Here is a 27,190-nt window from a genome sequence, read left to right as displayed (position 1 = left end):
TGCGCGCGCATGTGTTGATATGAAAACGTTTGCATATTAGCATTTCCTGGAAACAGATCAGTCTTTCCGGTTAACGACACATCCCAAGATGGCGGTGCAAATTTCCAAGAAGAGAAAGGTTTGTGTCGATTTATCTTTAGGATTACAGTTTTGAGTTCACCTAAATAGAAACCTTTCTTATAGTTAGGCAGTTAATTTCTGTGGCACATGTCACGTGAGTAGAATTTAACATATTCTGTAACTTTGAAGTCATTGCCGGTAGCTAATTATTTAGCATGCTAGCCAGCACGCGCACATGATCCCATGCTGAAGCGTGCCGAAATATATTCCTAATTGACTAATGTAGGTAACTAACTAGCGAAAGCTTAACTACTTTGCTAACCCACCGTTACCTTTTATACGCGCAGCCTCGATTTCACGCAATCCGCACCTTGATGGGTATGATCCTGGTCATGCATGTTTCTTATAACGTTACAGTATTTTCAGTTTTACATAAAACATCAATGTCACCGCGAGGCTAAAGACCAGGTGCTTTCGAAAAAACGATTAACCTTAGTTAAGCTAGTTAATGTTAATGTAAATGTTACACCGGATAGAGGGTGGTTAAAGTTTTTTTCTAATTTTATTGGCATGTTACATATAAGTTATATTTCATCCTTACTTTTTTTTTGACATGTTAGTGTAACAATGGTTAGTCTACTGATTGTTCCAACAAGTTGCCATGTTGCTGTCTGTCACACCAGGTTAATATGGCTTACTAAGTTCCCTGCCGCTCTCCACCAGTCCTCATATTTGTACAGTTTGTCTCATATTTTTAGTTTGTCGCTGATGGTATCTTCAAAGCTGAACTGAACGAGTTCCTCACAAGAGAGCTGGCTGAGGATGGCTACTCAGGTGTGGAGGTTCGTGTCACCCCAACTAGAACTGAAATCATCATCTTGGCTACCAGGTGAGACCAAAACCCCAGACACAAAGACCACAGAGGACTAGTGACTGACCACTTGATTTATTATAGCTTGAAAGCACGTTCCACTCCAAAATCAGTTTGTTGGATATTTTGACCTCAAAAGTAGTCATGTAAAGATTAATCCATTGGTTGTGCATGACCAGCAATATGCCTCAACTCAAAATTAATAGAATAGTTTAACACAGCAAATCTGGAAGATACATGATGCTAATCTGTTCCCTTCATTTTGAATTGTGGCATATAGCTGTATTCAGTGACTATTTTTTTTTTAAACAAGGGATTGCTGTTTGCAGTGAAAGCTACAATGTTGCCAATATTTTCAATGCATTTTCTGCAACAGCTGGGTAATCTTGACTTTTCTCAACGTATGACCACTTATGATGTCTGAATATCTGACAAACCCTGTTTTTTTAGGAAATGTGTATTCTGGTAACTTCAGTTGAAAGTGAGTCGGTGAGTTGAATCAAACTGATGAGGCGCTAACAGACCACGTTCTTTCTCCAGGACACAGAACGTGCTTGGTGAGAAGGGGCGTCGTATACGTGAGCTGACTGCAGTGGTCCAGAAGAGGTTTGGCTTCCCCGAGGGCAGTGTGGAGGTAAATTACATTTCAGATCATATCAATGTAGGAACGGCCGACTGCAGGATAATTTACAGTGACGCTTGCACAGTATTGTTCTTCCCCCCTGCATACAGCAACCTTTTTGAGGTTGGTGGGTGACTATAAAGTTTATATTTGCTTGTTCCTTGTCAAATAATAACAGCAGTTCTACCATTGTCTCATTGTCCCCAAAACATCCCTGGGGGGGGTGTCTCTGTGCTATGAAAGGTTTGCACCATACTGTGAGTGTGTTTTGTAACTTTCCATGTCTGTTTCTCTTGCCATCAGCTGTATGCTGAGAAGGTTGCCACTCGTGGTCTTTGTGCCATTGCCCAGGCAGAGTCTCTGCGCTACAAGCTTCTCGGGGGTCTCGCTGTCCGCAGGTTGAGGATCTTTTACCTGTTTTTTTTATTTTTTTTATGCTACCTAGGTATTATACTTGATTCATTATTGTTTGATTGCTGATATGGAATACAAGTACTTTGAATGTAGAAATGCAACTCTGTAGCATGTTAAATGTATATGCACTGACATTTAAAACTTCAAGATGTTTGTGGAGTATGTCAAATGCAGTGAAAATGGTAAGCTTAGTTTTCAGTTGTGTATTAGAACAACCATTCATTGGAACAACCGACGGCGTACTGTAAACTCTTTGCCTTCAGCCACAATTGACCTTTACAACGCTAATGAATAATTATCATGAATACGCAAATGGAAAGATAGTGAAGGGATGCAGTGTTACACCTCTTGTGAATAGTTATTCCTTTGTTGGAACTGGAAGATCCTGTTAAAGTCAATATTTTACACTTCTAAATGGTGGAATGACTAGTGTTTAGGGGCAAGTTGAAGACACGGGACTTGTAAGATATGTATTTTCTAATTCTGCTTGTTTTTGTGTTGCAGGGCCTGCTATGGTGTCCTACGGTTCATCATGGAGAGCGGGTCCAAGGGTTGCGAGGTGGTGGTCTCTGGAAAACTCAGGGGCCAGAGGGCCAAGTCCATGAAGTTTGTGGATGGCCTCATGATCCACAGTGGAGACCCCGTTAACTACTACGTCGACACCGCTGTCCGCCACGTGCTCCTCCGCCAAGGTGAGTTCACCCAGGGGTTTTATGCTTGATTCACACTATACAGTGCCCTCAAAGTATTTATACCCCTTGACATAATCCACATTTTGTTACAGCCTGATTTCAGAAAAAAGGGGTAAAAATTCAAAAACAACAAAAAATATGTTTGAAATTCCCAAAAGCCCATGCCTCTATTCCAATGTTGTTTTTTAGATTTGTGGGAAATTTCCTGAAGTGTACACTTCAGGACAAAGAGTGATATTACAGGAAAGCACGGTGAGAATAAATGATCCAAGCTAGCTCTGCGTGGTTCGGGTCTGCCCTATGGTGTGAATCTAGCATTAGTGATGGGCCAGACCATGACCAAGAGGATGTGTTATGCAACAGTACCAAAATAATAAGTGATGAAATGGTGACATACTTGGGGTGCACTCTGTTCTGCCTATCCAAAGGTGTGCTGGGGATTAAGGTGAAAATCATGCTGCCCTGGGATCCCAGCGGTAAGATTGGCCCCAAGAAACCTCTCCCTGACCACGTGAGCATCGTGGAGCCCAAGGACGAGCAGGTCCCCTCAACGCCCATCTCTGAGCAGAAGGGAGCCAAGCCGGAGGCCGCTGTCGTCGCACCTGCCACACCCGTCCCAACAGCATAACCATGAGGGACCCCACGCCAGCGTCTCACATTTTCAATGTAAGACTGGTTTAATGACGTGTTAAAGGCAGGATAAGTTACGGCGCTGATTTGACTTTCCCTCTGCACACAAACTATTTCCTACTATCCGTGTCTGCATCACACTTCTGGCAGGGACGCTCTGCATCATAACACACGTCACCAATTGACATACTAATATATACATTTTGTTCAAATTGAAATCTGCGATACATCAAATTTGATTGTGTATACCATTAGGGTTGTCCCAGAACAAAAAAAATAAATGAGTTATCTTGGTTGACAGAGTAGTATGTTCTTTCGACCCTCTCCTCCTGCTGCTACGCTCCTGAAGTTCCTGGTAATGGGCTACACCAGGCGTCAGCAAACTTTTCCATCTGGAGTGCCAATTTATCTTACAATTCCTAACTGGCACGCAGATCAGTAGAAATGGTATCTTTGGATCTGTCATTGTCATGTGGTTACTCTAAATTCTATCAAGATGATCTGAATCTTAAAGTAACTATTGTCATTGCCAACTATAAAAATAGCCTACATAAAGCTGAAAAATAAACACTGCAGCCTGCAGGGATAAAAAAAAAAAAATCCTGATTTTTAAAATAATCTAAGAAATCACATTGGCTGCACGTGGCTGTCTGCAACCAACTTGAGAAACGGTATGAACTGTGTCTGTCCCTAAGCTAGCGCTAGCCAATTTACTTTGTGTAAAATATTAATTATTGTTGATTATTGTTCTGGATTATTATTGATTATTGTTTCCTGCGCCAGTGAGCTCGGGACAGACGGCTGTAGGCTTTTTGTGCGAGGGATAAGAGGTAATCAGTTATTTTATGACATTTCCAGTGGATAGGAGCATTACACTTGAACCTTTCATGTCAAGTGGTTATCGAAAGGGAGAGAGATTGAATTACTTGTCAAATACATTGAGTTACTATTGTCGTTCTCAGTGAATTCTAAAAAAAAAAAAGCTTTATCTTGCTGTTTTGAAGAACATTTGAGGAGAAACTCTACAGCTGGTGAGTTAAGACAGTCAGAAATACAATCAAAATGGGCCCAATTTGGCACAAGTACAGGCCAAGTAGCCCGGACCTACTTCTATATGTATAATTTGGGGTCTTGTACCAAAATTGTTGCTTGCGACTTCTGCACTAAAGAACTCTTGTTTGATCAACAGATTATCGACCAGACAATAGCCCTCATCCATATGTCTATGAATTTGGGGGTGATTGCATTTCTCCTGCCCATCCCTCAGCTGTCTACTGAAACAATGGTGGGGTACCGTCTTGTTTGAACTGCAGAATGTCTTTTTAAAGCGTCGTAGAAGGGTTTAAAGCAAGAGTAGGCAACTAGATTCAGGAGTGATTTTTGTCAGGTGGCCGGAACATAATTAATGATTTGTACACTGCACATTGACCACAACTAAGATATTGTATTTAAAAAAAAATCATACCTTGATTACATCTGTGTATTTGTTACAATTTAGCCTCCCCATCTTCCACTGAACTTTCGGGGGCCAGCGGGCAGGGCCGCCTGTTGCTGACCCTTAGTTTAAAGGTGGCGAAATGTCAATGATGTCCCTTTGTTCTTTTCCAGGTCATCGTGAGTGGAGGAAGTTCTCCAAATACCTTTTTGTTTTTCAAGAAACAAATAAAATATTTAAATGTTGTCTTAATTATTGACCAAATTCCCTTACTATTAATGTTGAGCCTTTGCCTTTTAAAATCCTTTCGAAGTAACTTCTGTTACCTTGATACCCACTTCAAATGTTACAAGTAGCCCAACTCTGCACCTTAGACTGCTGCCCTATGTACATAGTCATTGAAAACTCACTGGTCACTTTAATATTTACATAGTATTTTACCCATTTCATGTGTGTATATACTGTATTCCAGTCAAGGCTCATCCTATTAAACTACTGCAGCACACCTTTTCTATTCAGACTGTCCATTGTCTAGACACTATCATACAAATGCAGTACATTCGGAAAGCATTCAGTCCCTTTAACTATTTCCACATTTTGTGTTACAGCCTTATTCAATAAACAAATTTTAGTCTACACACAATACCCCATAATGAAGCAAACATTTTATGCATATGTATTTAACATACCTTATTTACATAAGTATTCAGACCCTTCGCTATGAGACTTAACTGAGCTCAGGTGCATCCTGTTTTGATTGAGATGTTTCTTCAACTTGTTTGGAGTCCACCTGTGCTAAGTTTCATTGATTGGACATGATTTGAAAAGGCAAAAACCAAGCCATGGGGCCGAAGGAATTGTCCATTAAACTCAGAGACAGAATTGTGTCAAGGGTACCAGAACATTTCTTCAGAATTGAAGGCCCCCAAGATCACTGATCTCCATCATTAAATGGAAGGAGTTTAGAAAATCCAAAACTTCCTGTAGCTTGCTGCCCTGCCAAACCGCAATCGGTGGAGAAGGGCCTTGGTCAGGGATGTGACCAAGAACCCAATGGTCACTGACGGCTCCAGAGTTCCTCTGTGGCGACGGAAGAACCTTCCAGAAGGACAACCATCTCTGCACCAATCAGGCCTTTATGGTAGAGTGACCAGATGGAAGCCATTCAGTAAAAGGAACCTAAAGGACTCTGACCATGAGAAACAAAATGATCTGGTCTAGTGAGTTAAGATTAAACCGGAATGCCAAGCATCACATCTGGAGGAAACCTGGCAGCGTCATGCTGTGGAGTTGTTTTTCAGTGGCAGGGACTGAGAGACGTCAGGATCGGGGGAAAGATGAACGGAACAAAGTACAGAGACCCTTGACGAAAATCTGCTCCAAAGCGCTCAGACTGGGTTCACATTCCAACACTGGGAATGCGATGACAGAAATAAATGCTGAAAGAAGTCATTCTACTATTATTCTCACATTTCACATTCTTAAAATAAAGTGGTGATCCTAATTGACCTAAGACAGAGAATTTGTACTATGATTAATTGTCAGGAATTGTGAAGAACTGAGTTTAGCTGTACGGCTGTACAGCTACGGTGTATGTAAACGTCCGACTTCAACTGTATATTGCACTGGTCATCCCCAAAAGCCAACACTTCCTTTGGCCGCCTTTCCTTTTCCAGTTCTCGCCTGCCAATTACTGGAACAAATTGCAAAAATTTCTGTAGCTGGAGTCATATCTCTCTAACTTTAAGCATCAGCTGTGAGAGCAGCTTACCGATCACTGTACCTCATCCCCATATTATTACTTGCTCTTTTGCACAACAGTATCTCTACTTGCACATCTATCACTCCAGTATTAATGCTAAATTGTCATTTTTTTCACCTCCATGGCCTATTTATTGTCTACATCCCTACTCTTCTACATTTGTACACACCCTAAATAGATTTGTCTATTTTTCTCTTCTATTATGTTATTGACTACGTTTGTTTATGTGTGACTCTGTGTTGTTGTTTTTGTCGCACTGCTTTGCTTTATCTTGGTCAGGTCACAGTTGTTAATGAGAACTTGTTCTCAACTGGCCTACCTGGTTAAGTAAAGGTAATACAAACTTTGAGCTCATGTTGTGCAACATTTCTATAGGCTATGTCATTTTGTGAGAAAGCAGAATGTTGATGGCCTTATTAAAAATAAGAGGATCCCATCAGCTTTCTATAGGCTAGGCCTACTATATTTATTTCTCAAATGTTCCTAATATTAAGCACATTGCTTCGCTTTACAACATGAGTATAGTCTGGCTGGCATGAAAATGACCTGTGGGCAAAAGCATCACTAAATGCTTTTTGCCGCATTCACTATTTAAGTGCATAGATGACAGGTATTTCCCCCCTGCCCTTGTTCTAGCAGGTGCATGATAATGGTCCATTCTAAATCAAAACCAATTTCACACATATATTATTTAGTGTATGTAGAAACTAGATTAAATTAAGAATAGTCTGATGGATGACAATATTATCACTTGTGAATGATGCCCAGCATGTGCAGTAAGGCAAGAAACAGCATGTCTTTTTTTGCAACTTTTTCAAATCATAGTCACACACATCATGTAGCCTAGCCCATAGACCTATATGTTTTGATAAGGTTTGTATCACAACTAAAGTCACCAAATAACTCCAAACGTAGCCTACAGGCCTACTACAACCCCTGGAACACGGTTAGAGAGCACATAGTCTAGAAAGCCAAGTGAAACGTGTTCTTATAAACCCAGTCATTTCGCAATCGCATGTGAAAACAGAGTTTTGACTGGCCACTATTTAAAACAGGATACCAGCTTTCTCATGCTGCTAGATGTATTGCTAAATTCTTACAATTAAGCACATTAATCTGTTTTACAACCATCATACATAGGCGGCGCATGTGTTTCAAGTTTGGAGAAGCTAATTTTCACCATAAAAATGCATATTTATAAAAAAGCATTCCATGCATCATTGCATTTGCAGACTTATGTAAGATAGCCTACTATTCATAATGTGATGAGTAGATTGGATAGTCGTAATTTAGACAACAAAAAAAAGCCAGTTCAAAGCATGGCTGAGCTCGTATAGCATAGAGTAGGCCTACGCTATTTTTTATTTATTTATTTTATTTCACCTTTATTTAACTAGGCAAGGCAGTTAAGAACAAATGATTATTTTCAATGATGGCCTAGGAACAGTGGGTTAACTGCCTTGTTCAGGGGCAGAACGACAGATTGTTTACCTTGTCAGATCGGGGATTCGATCTTGCAACCTTTCGGTTACTAGCCCAATGCACTGACCACTAGGCTGGCTACCAAATCATGAAGTGTTTATGAGGTCATTTTATGATAGCATTTGCATTGATATCAGAGTGATTAGAGGGACAATAGATCACTGAGTACCAGGGCATTAGTGACTGGAAGTTAGCCAGTTTTGTATGCTACTAATGACCATCAGTACAGTTTTGGAGAAGCCTAGTTACCGTGACTAAATGGTCATGGGAAATTTGACTGCGGTAATATGGTCACCGTAACAGCCCATGTCACATAAACAAGGACACTGCATGTTTTTTTGTCATGCCTAGTAGCCAGGTCTGTTTGTGCTTTAGTCAACTTCTCTATCATTTATAACCATGCTAAACATTCCAGAAGAAAGAAAAAGATAAACTACTGCAATTATATGTTTCTATAGTTCATATAATTTAATTCAGTAATATAATAGCATGGGTTCTGTCGACAAAATCATTGACAATAATAACCGACAATTAAATCATAATCAGTAAATCAAATCAAATCAAATCAAAATCAGTAAACTCTTCAAGCAGTGTGTGTGAAAACTATACATCACATTCTTGCATCCTCTGTCCTTTTTCCTTCACTCTTAGCCTCTCCTTGAAAGTGCATTGGAGCCTGAGGGGAGGAACTTTCACTCCTCTCCAATCAATGTGCTTTGAGAGGGAGATGAGGAATGGTGGAAACAAGGGGAGAATCTCAATTTAATTTCCTTTATTCATCACATCCCCTCTCCTCACTTCCTTCACAAAACCCATTGGATGAGAAGGGCAGAGGGGAGAGACCTCTGACCTTTTCATCCAGTGGGTTTTGAGGAGAGAAAATGCAACGAATCAAGGAAACGCAATTGAGATTCCCTCAAGGACAAAGGAATCAAGTATGTGACAGCTAATACATTTTTTTGACAGTGCCTGGCTGACTGAGCTACCATAACACCAATGGCCTGTACAGAAACAACCCCTAGCCCCTACTGCCCAGAGTCGGGACACTTGTGAAGATCTGAGAGGGATTGATGGCTGGTGACACGGTCACAGCTCCACCTTACCCTCTGATAGGCATGGTGGAATTTTGCAGGTATTGCTTAAACCTGTGCAATTCTCTCAGATCTCCAGAAGTGTCTAGGGGTAGGGGTTGTTTCTGGACAGGAACCCACAATCCTTTAGGTGTGGACCTACTGCACAACACTTAAAGCATTGATTGGATGTTTAATTAAATTTCTATACACATGTAACAGTATAATTTTAAACCGTCCCCTCGGCCATACCCGGGCGCAAACCAGGGACCCTCTGCACACATCAACAACAGTCACCCACGAAGCATCGTTACCCATCGCTCCACAAAACCCGCGGCCCTTGCAGAGCAAGGGGAATTACTACTTCAAGGTCTCAGAGCAAGGACGTCACCGATTGACATGCTATTTAGAGCGCACCACCGCTAACTAAACTAGCCGTTTCACATCCGTTACACACACATAGATTTGCACAGGGGTAAACTGGACACGCCCACGGTACCCTATCAGGCTGAATAGACAGGTCTGGGTAGCTGGAGACCTGCTGTAAACTGTGAAATAATATTTACATGTCTACTATTCACACCCAAGCTTAATTTCAGCTAATTAGATGTGCAACCACTGACTATATGTTTTGTCTGTATAGCATAATTTAAGATTACCAATGGTTAGCTTGGTAGCTAAAATATATCAGTTAGCTAACCATTTACAGTAACAGCAGTTCATTAATTAATTAATAGATAATAGATAACATAATGGAATTAGAAGGGTGACCTACTTTGAAAGAACAGGAAGTGTTGGCTGTGCACTTGGACAGATATTCGACATTTAATCCCACCCACAAGTTTTTTTTGTTTTATATGCAAAAATATATATTTTTCGATTTCCTTTTAAGAACGAACAAACAACCCGTTTTCACGTTCCCAATTGCTCCGTTTTAAGTCGAGAAACAAACGACCAAAACGTACATATTATCCACTAAGTATGCTTATTATCTTGACAACATAGACACCAAATTGTTCTGTCAATCCTCAAGATCCACATAATTCCCGCATTTTGTCTGTTGTTAAATCGCGCGCAGTATCACACAAGCTCTTCATCACTTGCCTGTCATTCATGAAATCCTTTCCTGAATCAGTTGATGTTGCGCGCGATAATGTCTGCGTGTAACTAAACAGCTAGACATCAAACACACATCAAACAAATATTATGTGTAATTATTGAATGACATTATAGATTTTAGTTGTATTAAACATGTTAAAGTTACTCTTTCTACTTGAAGCGTTGGATTTTTCAAGCACATATATTATGTTGGATATATGTGCCCATGAAAACTGTTTTCACACCTTAACATAGGGAGATACGAAATGTTGCAAGGTTACAGTACACTTCCGACATTTCCATACAAAAAAAAGAATCCGACAGCAATATCCAGGATTTTCACAGGATCAAGGTCAATGTGTAATTACACTGAAGGGAAAAAAAGCCACAGTATTATTAATGGCTTTGTAACCGCTCCAAAAAAATGTCTACTGCAAGTAATGCTCACTTGTGAAGGTAGTTTATAGAAAGACCCATGTGTAATGCTGAAATGTAACCACTTTTATCACATTCCATTTGTCAGTATTTACCGTCACTCATTGGCTTTGTATTTTACAAATCTAGTCTTCTGAATTGACTTCTGAATCATTAACAAAATCATGTTTCAGATTATTTTGTTAAATTATTTCAAGATAATTAATATAATTCTGTTGTTTCCCCAAAATTATATTTCCACTAATATTGTAGCGTTGTTGGTGTTGAAAATGTTACAAATAGCGAATTGATACAACTACGAAAAAATGGACTGTGCAACATTGGATCGATCACGTTGTACAAATTCAGCAAGCTTTCGCATCAAAATCAAATTGCCAGTCCTAAACGCTACAAAATGGCAGCTGCTCAGTGGTCCGAGCCACTGTATAGCCGACTTTACATTAGTTAATTGGCGTTAAATGATCTATGGAAGAATATGAAAATGTTCACACCACCAATGCAGACATTATCATTCCCCACGCGTCCTCATTTGTTTACATTAGTCATTTGGATTATTATTCAATTTTTTTTTTTTTACCGCAAAGAGCTCTGGGCCACTAATTTATTTGACGCGGTGAATTGTGGGCAGTCATTGGTCCTCCGAGACGTTCTGTCAGAGACAGAAGAGAAAAAGAGACACCCCACTCGCTGTATTTTCCTGGTTCAATTAACGTCAATGAACTAAGTAGACCCGACCAGGCCCAGCTGCAATCGCATTGGAGTCTGAGAGACGCACCCAGTTAAGTAGACCGGAACTGATCATTTGTTTCAATGGTAAACGGCTTGTGTGAACTATCTTCATTTATCCACCATCTTTGTTACTGTCTGCTGCTCTTCCATCGGAAAAGATGGCTGCCTCGGCAGCATCGGCGGGTTCTACCCCCGGTTTTTGCCCAAGCTACGCCGTGATATGCTCTTTTCTAGAGCGGTATGGAACCTTGCTTGATTTACCGGAGCTTACATTTCCACAGTTGGAGCGATATCTCCAAGATACAATCTCAGGTATAGTTTGAAAAGCGCGAGCTACTGTGGGAAGATGGGACTCCACATTGCATAGTGTTCTATGTCGTTCGTACTAGTTGTGTTATTGTGTGATTTCCAAACAACCCATTTTATATACATGCATTGTTGTCTCAGATGTATTATTAGGATCCAGGGTGAAATAGATGCATTGTTTAACCGTGAACTGACCGAAGATCGAAGGGCTTCGGTGAAATTTGGGGCTTTAAATTACTATTTATTTTCCAGCCAAGCCAGCCTTTATCTGCCAGGGACTGAAATGCACTTCACCACACAGCCTACAGTAAATATTGTGCTTTGAACTTTTGTTCCAAGGTGATCTGTTTTTAACATTTATTAAAGTATATTGGGCACTCCTATTATTCGGTTTAGGATTGAGTGTGTTGCGTTAAGGACAACATTGTCCACTGTGTTTACAGTTAAAGTAATGTTTTGGCATAGTGGTTCGCTCGCGCTGTATTGCGCATGCGCATGCTCATCTTCTGGGCTTCCTGCTCAATGGTTAAAAATAATAATAGTCATATTTTTTTATCAAGGGTATGGAGCACTTTTTATATTGGTAGTTGTTAGGATGAAATACATTAGACAGACACATAGCATTATGTACATCACTTTAGACATCTAATGCTGTAGTTTCAAACATTTCCATCAGTCTAGACTCTAGATGGATCGTATTTGAGAAAACAAAGTGCAATCAAATGCACCATGGTTAGCATCCAACTTTCAGTGTGTCTTTTGGTTTCACTATTTTCCTTAAGTAATGTAACCCATTATACTAGTCTCTCTCAAGTATGTTTCGTCTTCAATTGAATCATGTTGTTCCCAGCTTGACATGCAATCTGTAACACATTCTATTGTTATCTCAACGAAACACTCACGCAAGAACTTCCTGCTCAATGGTGTCCTGCTGTAATTAGATTACGCGCAAAGAATGGTCTGCTTTATTCAAACTATTTTGGCGGATTTTGGTTGTTTGTATCACACATACTACATTGTTATTCCATACTTCCATATTATTGTATTAGTCATGTTACGTTTTTGTTTTATATTGTTAGGAAGTTAGCAAATATCTATTTTGAATGCATTGTTTTAATAAATAAAACCACGTTGCATCATGCACGCCTTTAATTTTGGTATTGTGCACTGTCCCAGTGTCTCCACTTTAGAGATGTATGACTTGTCTCCTCTCCAACGCCCAGGAAGTTCCAATTCAAACTCCCAATAGACATCTCTGCAGGCGTTATAATGTCAAAATACGTTCGTTACTCAGCAAATATGGAGTTTCGCTGAGCAATGTTCTTCATTTACTTCGTTACGTCCGGTATGTACTTTCAAAAAAGGTTTAAATAAAAATGTACAACCCACTGAAAAAAATGCCTATTGGCACCTCCAATATCTGGCTTTACTGCCAAGCACAGGTTGGAACAGTTCAATGAGGTCTCCAAGATTAATTTATTTTGGTTGTTGTAAATGTTTATTTAGACCTTTTTTGGAAGTACATACCTGCCATAACAGGAGTAAATGAAGATAGTTGCTCAGCGAAATTCCATATTTGGTGAGTAACTCACTTATTTGGATTTTTTTACATTATAAAGCTTGCAGAGCTGTCGAATCAGAGCATTCTGGGCGTTATAGAGAGGAGACTCATTGGCGACATCTTTAACGCACAGATACTGGGGCAACTGTGCACAGGAGTTTTTTTTTTAATATGTGAAGAAATTTTTATTTTCTTATTCCCCACTCTCATCAAAACATATTTAAATTCCTTTGTCTCCATTTGATATTAACTAATGCAAAACTAATTAATTTGAAGTGCTAATGGACCAATACCTATACATATTATGAAATGTCGTAGGATATGGATTCGTGACAGTGTGTGAGTGGGATTCATATTCAAGATATACATGCTGTAGCTATTTATTGGCCTATACAATAGGTTATATGTGGTTGAGAAACATTGATGTTTACCAAATGGTGTCATTATCCCACCTCTCCCCTCAGTTCCAAAGATCTTGGTGGACCTTCACGTGAAGTTGTTGAGGAAGATTGGCAAGTCAGTGTCCGCAGACAGATGGGAGAAGTACCTTGTGAAGGTAAATAGATCTCAGAACAAGGCTGGACATTTTCTGCAATCTCATACAGTTAGGCGTAGCTTTATAGATGAATCACATTTAAATATATTCGATTTTTGTAAAATACAGACAGTGGCATGAGTCTGGGCATTCTGAATGATGATAGTATTGAGGTTAACCAAAGGCTGATGGAATGTGCTTTCTTACAGGTGTGCCATGAGTTCAACAGTACTTGGGCATGGGAGCTTGAAAATAAAGGATACAAGGACATGTCTGTGGAGTACAAGACTGGAATCCTCAAAGTAAGGTTGCAATATAGCTGTATAGTTGCAATATAGCTATAATTATGCAAAGACATGCAACATATTTCCAAACAAGATGCAGGTAGTAAAAATTACGCTGATTTTCACGTTTCTTCTGTATGGTACAAAAGTAAATTCTCTGAAAATAGTAATGCCAGTGGTGGCGGGACATAACTTGTGCAGTTCACCCAAGTGTGTTGTTGTATTGCAAGTCATATTGCTGTTGCAATATTCCATAAAAAATACTGAAATATATTTGGCCATATGCAGCCCTACTAACATAATTATTTCCCCCTAAGTGCAACATTCTCATACTTTCTCTCTTTTCTATCCAGCATTTGTGTGAATGCCAGTTTGATGACAATGTAAAGTTCAAGACAGCAATCAATGAGGAGGATCCTGATAAGATGCGGCTTCTCCCCATTGGCAAGGACAAAGATGGCCTGATGTACTGGTTCCAACTTGACCAGGACAAGAATGTGAGGGTCTATGTGGAGGAGCAGGACGACCTGGATGGGTCTTCCTGGAAGTGCATTGTCAGGTACTGTGGAACCATTGGAATAACGGGCCGGATGTGATTCAGGGGAGGAAAGATGCATACTGTTGTACTGCAGAGCCTAAATGTCAAAGGTCTTGTATTCCAGGTGGATCATAGATTACTTGGTTTATATGTAATTTTACCACAAGATTACTAAACTGGAAAGAGTTATTTGAATTATCCATCTCTATACAGAGACAGAAACAGCTTGGCTGAGATCCTGGCACTGCTAAAGACTCAAATCGACCCAGCACTGTTGACAAAGAAAGAAGGAGAGGAGGAAGATGAGGCGAAAAATAATACTGGGGGAGAAGGTAGTGTTATACCAATGAGGCTTGTTACACCAATAATGTTGTCTGTTATTTGTTGTTTACTCACAAACATTTTCATGATATTGATATTGTCAAAGGTAAACAACTTATTTCCCTGATAGATGCAGTTCTAAATCTTGTACTTTTATTTTCTATGAACGTATCATTCTGTTGTAACTGCAATTCCTATTTATACCTTTTCTCCTATAGGGGAAGTTAAAAAGACAGAGGATACCTCAGAGGATGAAGAGGACAAACCCTCCAAGGGAACAACTTCCTTAGTCTCTCCAAAAACCGAGATTACAGAAAAAGAGGAATCACAACTAGACGAATCAGATGCCAAATCCATATTGAATGGCCTCAAAGATGAGTCAGAGTCAAAAAGCCAATCAGAGGAGCCTATGGTGGATGACAAGGTCACCATAAACACCCGGGCCATCAAAGAAGAGCCAATGGAGGTGTCAGAATCCAAGGAGAGCACAGCCACAAATGCTACAGAGCCTCTTGCAGAGAAACCTTGTCTGACGCCACAAACAGAACAGACAGATGAAGCCAAGAGGAAGACTGCAAATGAACTCCAAAGGGCCATGAAGAATGACCAGCAGGCCAAAATCCCATTGAAAAAGAGAGAGATGAAACTTTGTGAAAATTTTGAAAATAATAGTGGCGGTGGCAGTAGTATCTTTGTGCGAAACCCATCTGTTGCTCCTGTCAAAGAAGCTCCTGAAGTTGAGGAGACAAGTAAAGAGATCTCTGATGCCCCGGTGGGGACGATAGAGTGTATAAGTGATCAAATGAATGGTGATGCTCAGCCTACAACAGAAACAAGTGTCAATAATGGTTTAAGAGACTCTGTTGATGGCAAAAAACAGCAAACAAAAGCTGCTGCTGGGGAAGAACGTAAAGCAGCAGAAGCTAGTGCAAAAGAGAAAATAAACCTGGACAAGGAGAAAGAGGAGATGGCAAGCAACACTGAGGTGGCCATGGCCAATGAAACAAGTCTACAGAAAATGGTTCCAGCAGAAAAGGAAAGCACTGAAGATTCAGAGGAAGTAAAAAAATCTGCCTTAAAAGAGCCTAAATCTCCGTCCCCTCTAATGACAAAGCCATTGACTTCATCTAAGGATGCAGCAAGCCCACCGGAGAAGCACTCTGATTGTAAAGAGGAACAAAATGTCAAGGTATCCAAGTGGGATGTAAAAGTGTGTCGTACAGAACACACAACCTATATATCAATAGAAACCGATGAAAACCCTTTGTCTAGTAAGTCACAGAAACCAGATGAAACTAAAGGAACAGATTCATCCATTACCTCTCAAGAGGTCAAGTCAGCTGTCTCTAAGGAAACAGACAAAACTGTTGTGAATAAGGACGGTTATCCCCTTTCTGTCGTGAAAGATATGGAAAAACCACCCTGCACAAAAGGTACAGAAAAGTGGTCAAACCCTGAAAACCCAGAAACCTCAGTCATTACTAAACAAACCGGGAGACCTGACCCAATTACAGAGAAACCAGACCACTCTAATTGCATAAAGATGCCAACCGTCGTAAAAAATACAGAGAAACCACCCGACAAAGAGGGTGTAGAGAAATGTGATGTTTCTAAAGATATCAAAACTGTAATTAAAAAGACAGAGATTTCAGAAAAGAGTAAAGATGCTGAGAACCTGGCCATCTCTCAAGAGACCAATACGTCCATTAAAATGACAGTGAAACCAGAGGCATCTAAACATACAGAGAAATGTGATAACCCTAAAGACAATAAAATGTCAGCTGTCACCAAGGAGAAACCTGCTGTAGGCACAGATGCAAAGGCTGCCTCTGAGGTGAAGAAAAAAGCTGTCCTGGAGAAAGTTTTCTCAGCGTCTATCTGTAAAGATGAAATGAGAACTGTTGCTAAAGCGACGAAGACACAATCTGGACCAAAAGACATGGAGATGGCAGACGTCTCTGAGAAAACAACCCAATCACAACTGGGTGAACCCAAAAAGGTAGAGAAATCGGCTACCCCTAAAGATATTGGGAAATCGGTTACCCCTAAAGATGCAGAGAAATGTGCTACCCCTAAAGACACAGAGAAATCTACTAAATTGGTTACCCCTAAAGAAGGTGGGAAATTGGCTACCCCAAAAGACACAGAGAAATCAGCAATGCCTAAAGATACAGTGAAATATGCTAAATCGGCAGCACTTAAAGACGCAGAGAAATTGGCTACCCCAAAAGACACAGAGAAATCAGCAATGACTAAAGATACAGAGAAGTCTGCTAAATCAGCTACACCTACCCCTAAAGATGCAGAGAAGTCTGCTAAATCCGCTACACCTACCCCTAAAGATGCAGAGAAGTCTGCTAAATCAGCTACACCTACCCCTAAAGATGCAGAGAAGTCTGCTAAATCCGCTACACCTACCCCTAAAGATGCAGAGAAGTCTGCTAAATCAGCTACACCTACCCCTAAAGATGCAGAGAAGTCTGCTAAATCAGCTACACCTACCCCTAAAGATGCAGAGAAGTCTGCTAAATCAGCTACATCTACCCCTAAAGATGCAGAGAAGTCTGCTAAATCCGCTACACCTACCCCTAAAGATGCAGAGAAGTCTGCTAAATCAGCTACACCTACCCCTAAAGATGCAGAGAAGTCTGCTAAATCCGCTACACCTACCCCTAAAGATGCAGAGAAGTCTGCTAAATCCGCTACACCTACCCCTAAAGATGCAGAGAAGTCTGCTAAATCCGCTACACCTACCCCTAAAGATGCAGAGAAGTCTGCTAAATCCGCTACACCTACCCCTAAAGATGCAGAGAAGTCTGCTAAATCAGCTACACCTACCCCTAAAGATGCAGAGAAGTCTGCTAAATCACCTACCCCTAAAGATGCAGAGAAGTCTAAATCACACCTACCCCTAAAGATGCAGAGAAGTCTGCTAAATCAGCTACACCTACCCCTAAAGATGCAGAGAAGTCTTCTAAAACCGCTACACCTACCCCTAAAGATGCAGAGAAGTCTGCTAAATCTGCTACACCTACCCCTAAAGATGCAGAGAAGTCTGCTAAATCAGCTACACCTACCCCTAAAGATGCAGAGAAGTCTGCTAAATCCGCTACACCTACCCCTAAAGATGCAGAGAAGTCTGCTAAATCAGCTACACCTATCCCTAAAGTCGCAGAGAAATCGGCTAAAAACACAGAGACGATCTCTAAAAAGATTGTTCTATCTTCTAGGGGACAGAAACCAGACACTGAAGAAACTGAGAAACTGGCAGACACAAAGCCAGTTGCAGAAAAAGGAGAGAAACTTGTCACCTTTCAGGACGCCAAGCAATTACCCTCTCTCAAAAAGTCTGTCCCAGTGGAGGTGAAACAGGAGGAGCCTATGGAAATGTGTTCGGAAAAGTCAACACATGACAACATAAAGATCAAGGGACATGCTGAAAAAGGCTGGCCTAAAAAGGCTGTTAAAAGTGGAGTGAAGTCTGAAACCAACCCTATCAAAGACCCAAAGCCCATGAACTGTGATGCATCATCAGAAAAACAGGCTATTAGTAAGAAGGCATCATCTCTCACTGAGGGTGAGACGGACAAAAGCCAGGACAAAGTAATCAAGGAAGATGCCACAACACAGGGATGCCCCCCAAAAGAGGATGGGAGTAAGCCTGATCATCCTAAGAAAAATGAGAAAATGGAGGATGATGGAACTGAGAAAGATGACAAAAATTCAACGGTAGAAGAGAAATTGGTTCAGGCAAAAGCAAGTGAGGGGCATGAGGAAGATGATAACAAAGAAGATGAGGACAAGGGTGAAAAAAAGGATGCGGGAACAACATCAGAGATCCAAGAGGAGGGAATTCGCCTGAAAATACGCGGGATTACCCACCGGAGGAGTGCTGAGGTCCAGAGAAAGGAGAGGGACTCTGGGTCAGATACTGGTGAGACTGGGAGATCCCTGAGGAGGTCACCCAGGATCTGCAGGCCGACTGCTAAGGGGGTGGAGTTCCAGGACAGGAGGATGGAGAAGAAAGAGGCCACACCCCCTGTAGAGAAGGGTGATGAGGAGAAAACTGTTCAGAGGAAACCGAGAGAGAAGGTTGATCAAGATGGACTGTACAAATCTAAGGTAAGTTTTTTTTTTTCAGTAACTGCAGATATTTCTACATTCATATGTTGGATTGTGAATGCATGTTTTTGGATCAACAGTGTCTTTTAGATCAGGGATTCACACATTGTCAGCCATCAGGAACTTATGTGTATGCTGTCTTGCATTAGCTTCATGTAACCCAAAAGTTAGAATGTCTGTGTTTTATGATTTGGCTGTCAAGATGACATATGTTTTCAGGGACGACGGAGGAGAAAGACCCGGTGGTCCAACACTCGAACACAAAGGCGCAAAAATAATGATTCTGGTGAAGACGATGAAAGTGAGTCGAGTGAAGAGAAGAGCGAGGAGGACAACAGTGATGAGAGCTTTAAGGTGGAGAGGGGCAAGAGGAGGAAGGGGAACAGAGAGAGGCACAGCGATGACTCTGACACCTCGGATGATGACCTCCCTCCTAACGATGACCCCTGCAAACACTGCGGCCTCCCCAACCATCCTGAGCTGGTGGGTCCTGAAAATGTGATCCTTATTTTCTCAGCTCAATAAATGGCACAATGGGTAGCATATAGTTGTGATAATAATAATGGAATTGCCCACATGGTGGGCTGCAGGGTTCTGGTCAATTCCACATAAGTTTCAGTCAATGCAGAATGTAAATCAAATTCCAATTCCACGTGTTTGTTATTTTAAATTCATTGAAGATAATTAAAATAGGAATTTCAGTGTACTTTCTGAATTGAAATGGAATTGACCCCAGCTCTGGTGGGCTGTCAGTGGTTATACTATATTCATCATTTGTAAGTCGCTCTGGATAAGAGCGTCTGCTAAATGACTTAAATGTAAATGTATAATATGTATCTAAACTGACTGATAAGACTACAAAATAATGTGTTCCAGCTAATACACCTTCGTGTTCTCCTCACAGATTTTGCTGTGTGACTCGTGCGATAGCGGCTACCACACGGCCTGCCTCAGACCCCCTCTCATGATCATCCCAGACGGGGAGTGGTTCTGCCCACCCTGCCAACATGTAAGTAACCACCAGATGGTAAACAATTGGTAGTTGCACTACAGTTTGGATGCTAGCCACATTATTGTTTTAAACTAATGGCTTGCTTTATGTGTGGTATTATTTGACAATCTTACCCCTCTCTCCTTGTGACCCCTGCAGAAGCTGCTCTGTGACAAGCTTGAGGAGCAGCTTACTAATCTCGATGCTTCCCTGAAAAAGAGGGAGCGCGCTGAGCGACGGTATCAACCTCTCAACCATGACCCTTGGTGTAAAACAGCAAATGACAACAGGAAAATAATGTAGCTCATAAAGTTGTTTTTAAATTATTTTATTTTCTCCCTCCAGAAAAGAGCGGTTGGTCTATGTTGGAATCAGTGTTGAAAACATCATCACTCCCTCGGTAGGCAGCATTTGGTTGCTATGGTTATACCATCATGGAAGTCAATTGCAACACATCCAGAATTCAGTGTGTTTGTAGGACGTCTGTGTAAGATGGTCTGTCACACTGTTCATTGCCTAGCCAAGACTGATGTCAGCATAAATGTTTGCTTCCTATATTGTACTGTGAACTGACACATTGCCAACTGTCATTTTTAGTTGGAGGTAGAGGAAGAAAGGGAGGAAGAGGTGGTAAAGAAGGAGAAGAAGGAGCGAACCAAGAGCTGGGGTCGAAGGTCCACAAGGGCAAAGAAAAGCATAAGCTACAGGTATGACGTCTGTACTGAACTCATGGTTATCAGAACATTGTATGTGCTGTGTGTGGCTGGTCTTTATTTATTGTTTCAGTATTGTGGCGGATAAATTCCCTGAATAATTTCAATGTCTTGTTTGCAGGTTTGATGAATTTGATGAGGCTATTGAGGAGGCAATTGAAGAAGACATCAGAGAGGCTGATGGTGGAGGTAGGAGAACATTATGGAATATGGCAACCAAATCCCAGAATTATGACTTTTATTCAATAGTTTATGCTGCATTTTATTGATGTTCTGAAATAATTTTTGGCTGCGTCATTTCATCTGTGCAAACATGGTGCTTGCTCAGATTCCCTAATAATTGTGCACTCCTTTTAATAAGGGTTATGAAGAGTCAAGTCTTAGGCTGTATTTCATCCTAAGATAGATGTTCCCTCTCTGCCCTCGTATACATATCCACTCCTATCAGTTCTGTCAGGAGGAGTGAACGAGGGTAAAAGAGTGATTTTCCCTGAATGAAATGCAGCCTCAGAGTTTAACTTGTGTAGCCTGCAAACAATCTTTGTGTGCCTGTTGGATTGGGTCTAAATGTTATCATGTGCTGCCCTCTACAGGAGCTGGTCGAGGCAAGGACATGGCCAACATCACAGGCCATAGCAGAGGGAAGGACATGTCCACTATCCTGGCAGCAGGAGAGGGTGGCGAGGGCAAGGAGAATGGGTGCCTGCCGCGGCCCAACGCCAGCCAGCGCAGGAAGAAGCGCCGGCGTCTCAACGACCTGGACAGCGACAGCACTATGGAGGAGGAAGAGAGCGAGGACGAGTTCCGTCTCAGTGACAGGTAGGTTCATTAGGAAAGTGGGAGGTAGGGGTTCATGAATCAGAACAGGGAGGTTGTGTCCATAAGGCACCAAATGGAAGACAACGGACTGAAACGCGGAGGGACTTACCTGGACTTTTTTTGTTTTCCACTGCAAAATGTTTTTAAACATTTCCCATTGTGTGCCATAATGAACACAAGCCAAGGTTCCACTTCATTGATGGCTATTACATCCAGAAAGGTGTGACACAAAGGGGTGTTGAATTCATTTGTCACTCATTCTTCTGTTTTTTTTCTCTCTCCACTGCACACTTTTTCATGTAGTACGGAGGAAGAGGAGTTTGTGGCGTCGGACAAGAGCGATGCAGAGAGCGAAGTGGCAGACGACTCCAATGACGACAGCGACTTCGGCAGCACACAACGCAGAACCGCCAGGACAAGGAGGCCAGCCAAACGTCAGAGGAGTGCTCAGCCGCGACGGCGCCGCACACCACGAAGGTACTCAGACGATGAAGAGGAGACGAGTGAGGAAGAAATGGGTACGTTGGCATCGTCATTTCCTCTGTGGTTTGAAAGGTCATTACACTCCAAAATCAAACTTTGTTAGATGTTTTCAGAGCTCAAAAGTGGGACAAGTTCCAGGCCATCTGTTTTGTTGATTCAGGTTTATGCCGTAATCCAAAATTAATTGAAAAGGTCCTGACGGTTCCATTCATTTGGAGTTGAGGCCTTCAGTACACTGGTTAGACACAGCCAATTGTGTCAGATGTGGATCCATCTTTTGATTTTAATGTCTGAAAACTTCTGTGTTGATTTTGTAATTGTCCTTTTGAAAACCTATAGGTATGTGATGTGGCTCTCTTTCTGTGTTGACCTGTGTAACTAGTGTCGGAGGGCTCCAGCGAGTTCAGCGATAGCGACCTAGACTGTAGCCGACGCCGATCCCACCGGAGTCAGACGACGAAGCAGGTCAACTACTGCGAGTCGTCCGGAGACTCTGACGGCTCCAAGGCCAACACAAACCGTGACAAAGTCAAACCGTGGCGGGGCCTCGCCAGTTCAGACAGCGAAGGTCAGGCAGACATTTTTTTTCTAAACGCGCTCTCTTTGCCTCACCGACCCCGCTATTAGCATAGGTTCTCTGTAGGATGTGTGTAAACTGTAGTTAGTTGGCTAATTAATATGTTTATTTAACGTGTCATCACTTGCCGTCACTTTAACTGATATTAACAATAATATGGTTTTATCTAACGTCCATTGTTTCCATGTACCTGGTTCTTTCAGCGAGCTCCTCCAGAGGCTCAGATGACAGCGAGAGGGAGAGGACTAGGTTAAAGAGGAGGGCCAACTCGTCCAAAAAAGAATCCCAACAGCACCACAGACGACTTTCGCTGAAACGGCGGCGAGCCTCTGAGGAGGACGATGACGACCACGATTCCGATGAATCATCGGAGGGAGAACGTCCTGTCCGCAAGCGTGTGAACCGCATCGACTCGGACGACTCTGACAAGGAGGAGGAGAAGGAGACGAAAGAAACCAGGGAAGAGGAGGAAGGGGGAGTGCTGGGGAAGGGAGCCAGCCCGTTGGACTACGGCTTAGTGGAGCTGCATCCCCCCACCAATGGACAGAGTCCCATCAAGGCCCTAGAGGGCCTGGCTCACATTGGGCCCCAAAAACCTGGGGCCACAGCTGTCGCCATAGCGCCCAATGGACTGGAGTTGGCACCACAGGATGATGATGAGGATGACCTGCTGGGGGTCACAGACCTGGTGGACTTTGTCTGCAACAGTGATATGTTGTAAAAACCCAAGTTGTACATTTGTTCTTTTCTGTAGTATTTTTAAAAATGTTTCTGTCCTGTCCTTATTATAAAACTGTTTTATTCATCCTCCTTGTCCCCCCCATTAGTATGACCCCATCCCCATCCATCTGTATGAACTGGACATCTTATGGGGAGAAAGTTCATTGTCTTCACACCTTTCGCAGTGTGATTGTACAGTCATTGAGAGCACTAACTCCGAAGGTTGTTAAGTGGCACGTTACATTGCATTGTCTTATCCTCTGTACTCGGTCACCGATGGACATGTGGGTCAGATACTTGACCGTAAATAACACACAAATCAACCTACCTGTTTCTCCAGCCAACTTCTAGGGTTGTCTACTCAGGGGTCCATCCACTACCCCCACATACAAAGAGTCCATCTCCCCAATTATTGGTTGTGTTCATTAGGCCCCAAACGGTTGAAAACCGACAGACCGAGAGGGACTACCTTGCCTTGTCCATTTAAGAAACGCTGATTTTCTGTTGTGTGACCTAATGAAAATGACCCATGACTTCCTGTTCTGAGAGGCACCTCTCAGTATTCCTGCCTGGCAAAGGACATTTTCTTGTATGACATGAATTGTTTGTTGGTAGGATGTAAATGTGTATTGTTGTTCAACATTTTTATGAGAATAGATGTCAGGGGTCAAACTGCATTCCATTTATGACTTAAATTAACATAGTTTTGTGGATCAACTGCTGGAAACCAATCGTTGTTTTTATCCCCCTGATCTTTACCCCAAACTTTAAATATGAATGTCTTTCACTTTTTTGGTATTTGATTTCCACATTTTAATCCTCTTACATCGATCAAACTATTTATTCTTTGTTTTGATGTGTTCAATTTTATTAGTCATTTGTTTGATAAGCTAAACCATTACACAGGTTTCCCACTTTCTTTTATAGACCATTTAAAAGCACTGGATGAAAAAGCATGAGCATAACAGTTTAAGTCAGAATTCCCATAGGAAAACATGAGACAGAACCATCGTCATCATCATGCTAGAAACAGACTGGGAGACCAGACCCACAACCGAGCCCATACTTTCTAGAAAATACAATCTCCAAAAGAGTGTTTCTCGTGGATTTGGTTAATTGTTTTTACTCAAAGTATTGAAATGTTGTACTGCAGCCTATATCCCGTTTTTATTTTTATCAAACGTTCCCATCAAGTGGTATTTTTAACCGTTTTTAATTATTGTTACAAACACTAAGGCAGCTAGTTCCTCAGTGCATCACGCCAAATTACAGGTGTCATCTAATCAACATTAAAATGTGTTAACTACCACCACATTGACAAGACTTTCCTTTAAATGGAGGTTTGAGTGTATTTAATGTCACCAACTAGAGTAGACCAACCCTGATCTTCTCACCTCTGTGCATATGTTTCTAAAAACCCTAGTTTAGCTTTTGTGTACGTATAAATATAATTTTAGTGTGTGCTGCCAACACTATCAATGGATTAAATGCCCATGTTTTAGACTTTTTTTATATGCTAATATTCGAAGGGATTTGTTTATGTACAGAATTTTCTGCCAACTTTCTCTGTTCCTCTCAATAACCATGTCAGCATTTTAACCATTATTTTACGTATGTTGTGTTTTTATAATGTATTTCTTTGTATATCAAATCATCCACTTATTGTTTTCCTCCTTAGCAAACCAAGTGGCATACTGTTTCCTATGTACCTTCTTGTCGATACTGTATGTAGGTTCAAAACCTTGAAGTAAAGGTACTTACTGAGTATATACCTAACTACCTGTCGTTGTTCATCGACTATTTTTAAAAATATTTTTTACATTTTTAAAATGTCCCCTGGTCTTTTCGGAACCCTCTGCCACCACCAGTGTTGATTGTAGAGAACACTACCCTCGCTCTAGTCTTCCCTCTACATCTTACTGCATCAACTGGAGACTAAATAAACGTCTCCGATCTCAGAATGCCTATCCTTTGTCTGTTCTCAAATATGAGCTCATTTTGGCTTAAGGGTTCCATTTTGAGGTCAGGTTAAATCCCTGCCTTTCTGGGCCTCTGTTCAAACAGTTTCTCAGAGTAGGACTGCTGTCCATATTATTCAGAATGATCTAAAATGCAACTGATCCTATATCAGCACTCCTACTCTGAGACTGAATACAGGCTCTGGCCTTGAATCAAAATAAGATTATGGATAAACGACATGCTGGATTAATCTTTGTTAGGGAATGATATACCAGAATGCAACTTGTTTGGGGGAAATGGTTCAGACCATAAATTGACCTCTAATGTTAGTGTGTATATCTAGTTTTTGCTGTAATGTATATTTAGAGGCATTTTCTTTTATGGAAATAAATATATTTGGCAATTATTTATGATTGCATTTATGATTGCATTGTTTATAATAGTTTTCCTTGTAGAGGGGTTGTGATATTGGCACCACTGTTTTGTAATGAATTCATTGGATATCTGGCATGTTTGTTGGATGTTATTTTGTTATGTGCAGATGCGTTGGCCACCTTAAGGTTTTACAAGGTTCAATAGTCACAGACCTCTAAACTCTTTTGCTCAGCAGTGTTCCTTGTGTCTTGCTCCTGAACAAGAGAGCATGAACCAACCACTGGAGGCACGGACGACACCTGGCAGGACTGATGAGTTGTGTTCAGTAAGCATAAAATGGTAGAAAACAGAGTGAAATGGGGAGGTGCTAACTGAACTTGTCCAATATGAAGCCCTTGTTTTAATTTTCAGTTGTGCCCCAATGAACATGACCCTGGACACAAAGGTGGCCATCGTCAGAATCATGGGAAAAGTTCAAGATAAATGCGCTCTAATTAAGAAATTAAGCCTACTTGTAAATTTGTCTTTTGTAAAGAAGTGTTGGCATGTGTTCATCATCAATGGTAAACTTCTTATTAGTCTTGGTTAATCACACAATGTTTTTAATACTTCCGTGTGAAGGAAGGCTAATTACAAATCATTTCTGAGCTGCCTGCAATGCAGTCCACGAACATGATAATATTGACTTGAGTTACCGCACCATTAGTTGGACTGCTCCAAAGCGTCTACTGGCAGTTGCATTGTGGGAATCATATGCAGATGACTTGGGTTAGTTTACCATCGTTTTGGGATGAAAAAAAATTCTGATTTCTGATGTAATGTTTTCAAGAGATTACGTTTATCACCTGTATTTCATGAGTATGACATGGTGGACCTACTTAATTTTAAATGACAAATCTGTTGGAGCAAATGATCATATTAAGGTACACTAGTTGGGAGGGGCAGTCTGACACACAGGCAGTCCTCTGCCAGGGGGAAGTTGGTGCCAATGATTCAAAAGTGTTTGTTCCTTATTATTGTTTATTACAGGTAGAATTGGAAGACTGGGGAGACAACTTATACTGTAGGTCTGGTATATCAACATTAGCTTGTAGATTGGTTTTCTATGTTTTGTCTGTTACTCTTCAATACCTTTTTGTTAACTTTACTCTATTTTCTTTCATATTAATACGATCTGTACATTTGTCATAATAAAAAGCTTTTTTAAACAAGGAATGGTAGGCCGACTTGTTTTCTGTTTCTTGAAAAGGGAGAGGACAGCATGATGGTGTGAAATATTGATACAATTATCTTTCTAATGCAGGCATGTCCACTTGAGAACCGTGCTTCTACACCTGCATTGCTTGCTGTTTGGGGTTTTAGGCTGGGTTTCTGTACAGCACTTTGAGATATCAGCTGATGTAAGAAGGGTTTTATAATACATTTGATTTGATTTGAGAACATCTGGTGAAAGTGTTGAGGGGGCATGTTTCGTTAAAGATGCATTAATTAAAGTTCAGTTGCTATTGGTTTCTCCAGAAATGTTGACTTGTGTGGTTGATGTATGGTTTATTTACACGTCTTAACTCATGAAAACAATATTTTAG

At 41.1% G+C, this 27,190-nt stretch overlaps 2 protein-coding genes across 9 annotated transcripts; both read left to right on the top strand.

Annotated features, from left to right (window-relative positions):
• On the top strand, positions 1-4,976 carry LOC118389921 (40S ribosomal protein S3). 8 transcript variants are annotated; one of them, XR_008147410.1, is made up of 9 exons: positions 69-118; positions 819-949; positions 1,472-1,565; positions 1,857-1,951; positions 2,472-2,659; positions 3,088-3,325; positions 4,073-4,119; positions 4,479-4,574; positions 4,898-4,976. XR_008147410.1 is itself a non-coding variant. In XM_035779912.2 (7 exons), exons 1-6 carry the CDS (start codon positions 89-91, stop codon positions 3,285-3,287), a joined length of 738 nt encoding a protein of 245 aa, XP_035635805.1. In that variant the 5' UTR covers positions 69-88; the 3' UTR covers positions 3,288-3,325; positions 4,898-4,976. The 8 variants fall into 8 exon arrangements, 4 of the variants coding, with proteins under 4 accessions (XP_035635804.1, XP_035635805.1, XP_052385707.1 ...); XR_004826883.2 differs by lacking the exon at positions 4,073-4,119; XR_008147409.1 differs by having other exon boundaries at positions 4,479-4,976.
• Positions 4,977-11,212: 6,236 nt separating this feature from the next.
• On the top strand, positions 11,213-26,819 carry LOC118390660 (remodeling and spacing factor 1-like). The gene is made up of 17 exons (XM_052457513.1): positions 11,213-11,612; positions 13,632-13,723; positions 13,912-14,004; positions 14,340-14,545; positions 14,738-14,856; positions 15,064-17,701; positions 17,743-18,967; positions 19,187-19,450; positions 19,872-19,976; positions 20,118-20,197; positions 20,304-20,358; positions 20,556-20,665; positions 20,793-20,860; positions 21,265-21,490; positions 21,794-22,008; positions 22,356-22,541; positions 22,754-26,819. The coding sequence occupies exons 1-17, from the start codon at positions 11,459-11,461 to the stop codon at positions 23,269-23,271; spliced, it is 6,354 nt and encodes a 2,117-aa protein (XP_052313473.1). The 5' UTR covers positions 11,213-11,458; the 3' UTR covers positions 23,272-26,819.
• Positions 26,820-27,190: the final 371 nt, after the last annotated feature.

The sequence above is a fragment of the Oncorhynchus keta genome, chromosome 11, assembly GCF_023373465.1.
Source record: "Oncorhynchus keta strain PuntledgeMale-10-30-2019 chromosome 11, Oket_V2, whole genome shotgun sequence".
NCBI classification, from domain to species: Eukaryota; Metazoa; Chordata; class Actinopteri; order Salmoniformes; family Salmonidae; genus Oncorhynchus; species Oncorhynchus keta.
Note: the sequence above shows the minus strand (reverse complement) of the source record. Positions and strands in the feature narration are given on the sequence as shown.

Excerpts from the sequence above, each read along its gene's own strand:
- LOC118389921 (XM_035779912.2), top strand. The coding sequence starts at position 89 with ATGGCGGTGCAAATTTCCAAGAAGAGAAAG. Across the intron at positions 950-1,471 it reads ATCATCATCTTGGCTACCAG|GACACAGAACGTGCTTGGTG; the intron begins GTGAGACCAAAA and ends TTCTTTCTCCAG. Across the intron at positions 2,660-3,087 it reads CCACGTGCTCCTCCGCCAAG|GTGTGCTGGGGATTAAGGTG; the intron begins GTGAGTTCACCC and ends GCCTATCCAAAG.
- LOC118390660 (XM_052457513.1), top strand. The coding sequence starts at position 11,459 with ATGGCTGCCTCGGCAGCATCGGCGGGTTCTACCCCCGGTTTTTGCCCA. Across the intron at positions 13,724-13,911 it reads GGGAGAAGTACCTTGTGAAG|GTGTGCCATGAGTTCAACAG; the intron begins GTAAATAGATCT and ends GCTTTCTTACAG. Across the intron at positions 20,198-20,303 it reads AGGGAGCGCGCTGAGCGACG|AAAAGAGCGGTTGGTCTATG; the intron begins GTATCAACCTCT and ends TTCTCCCTCCAG.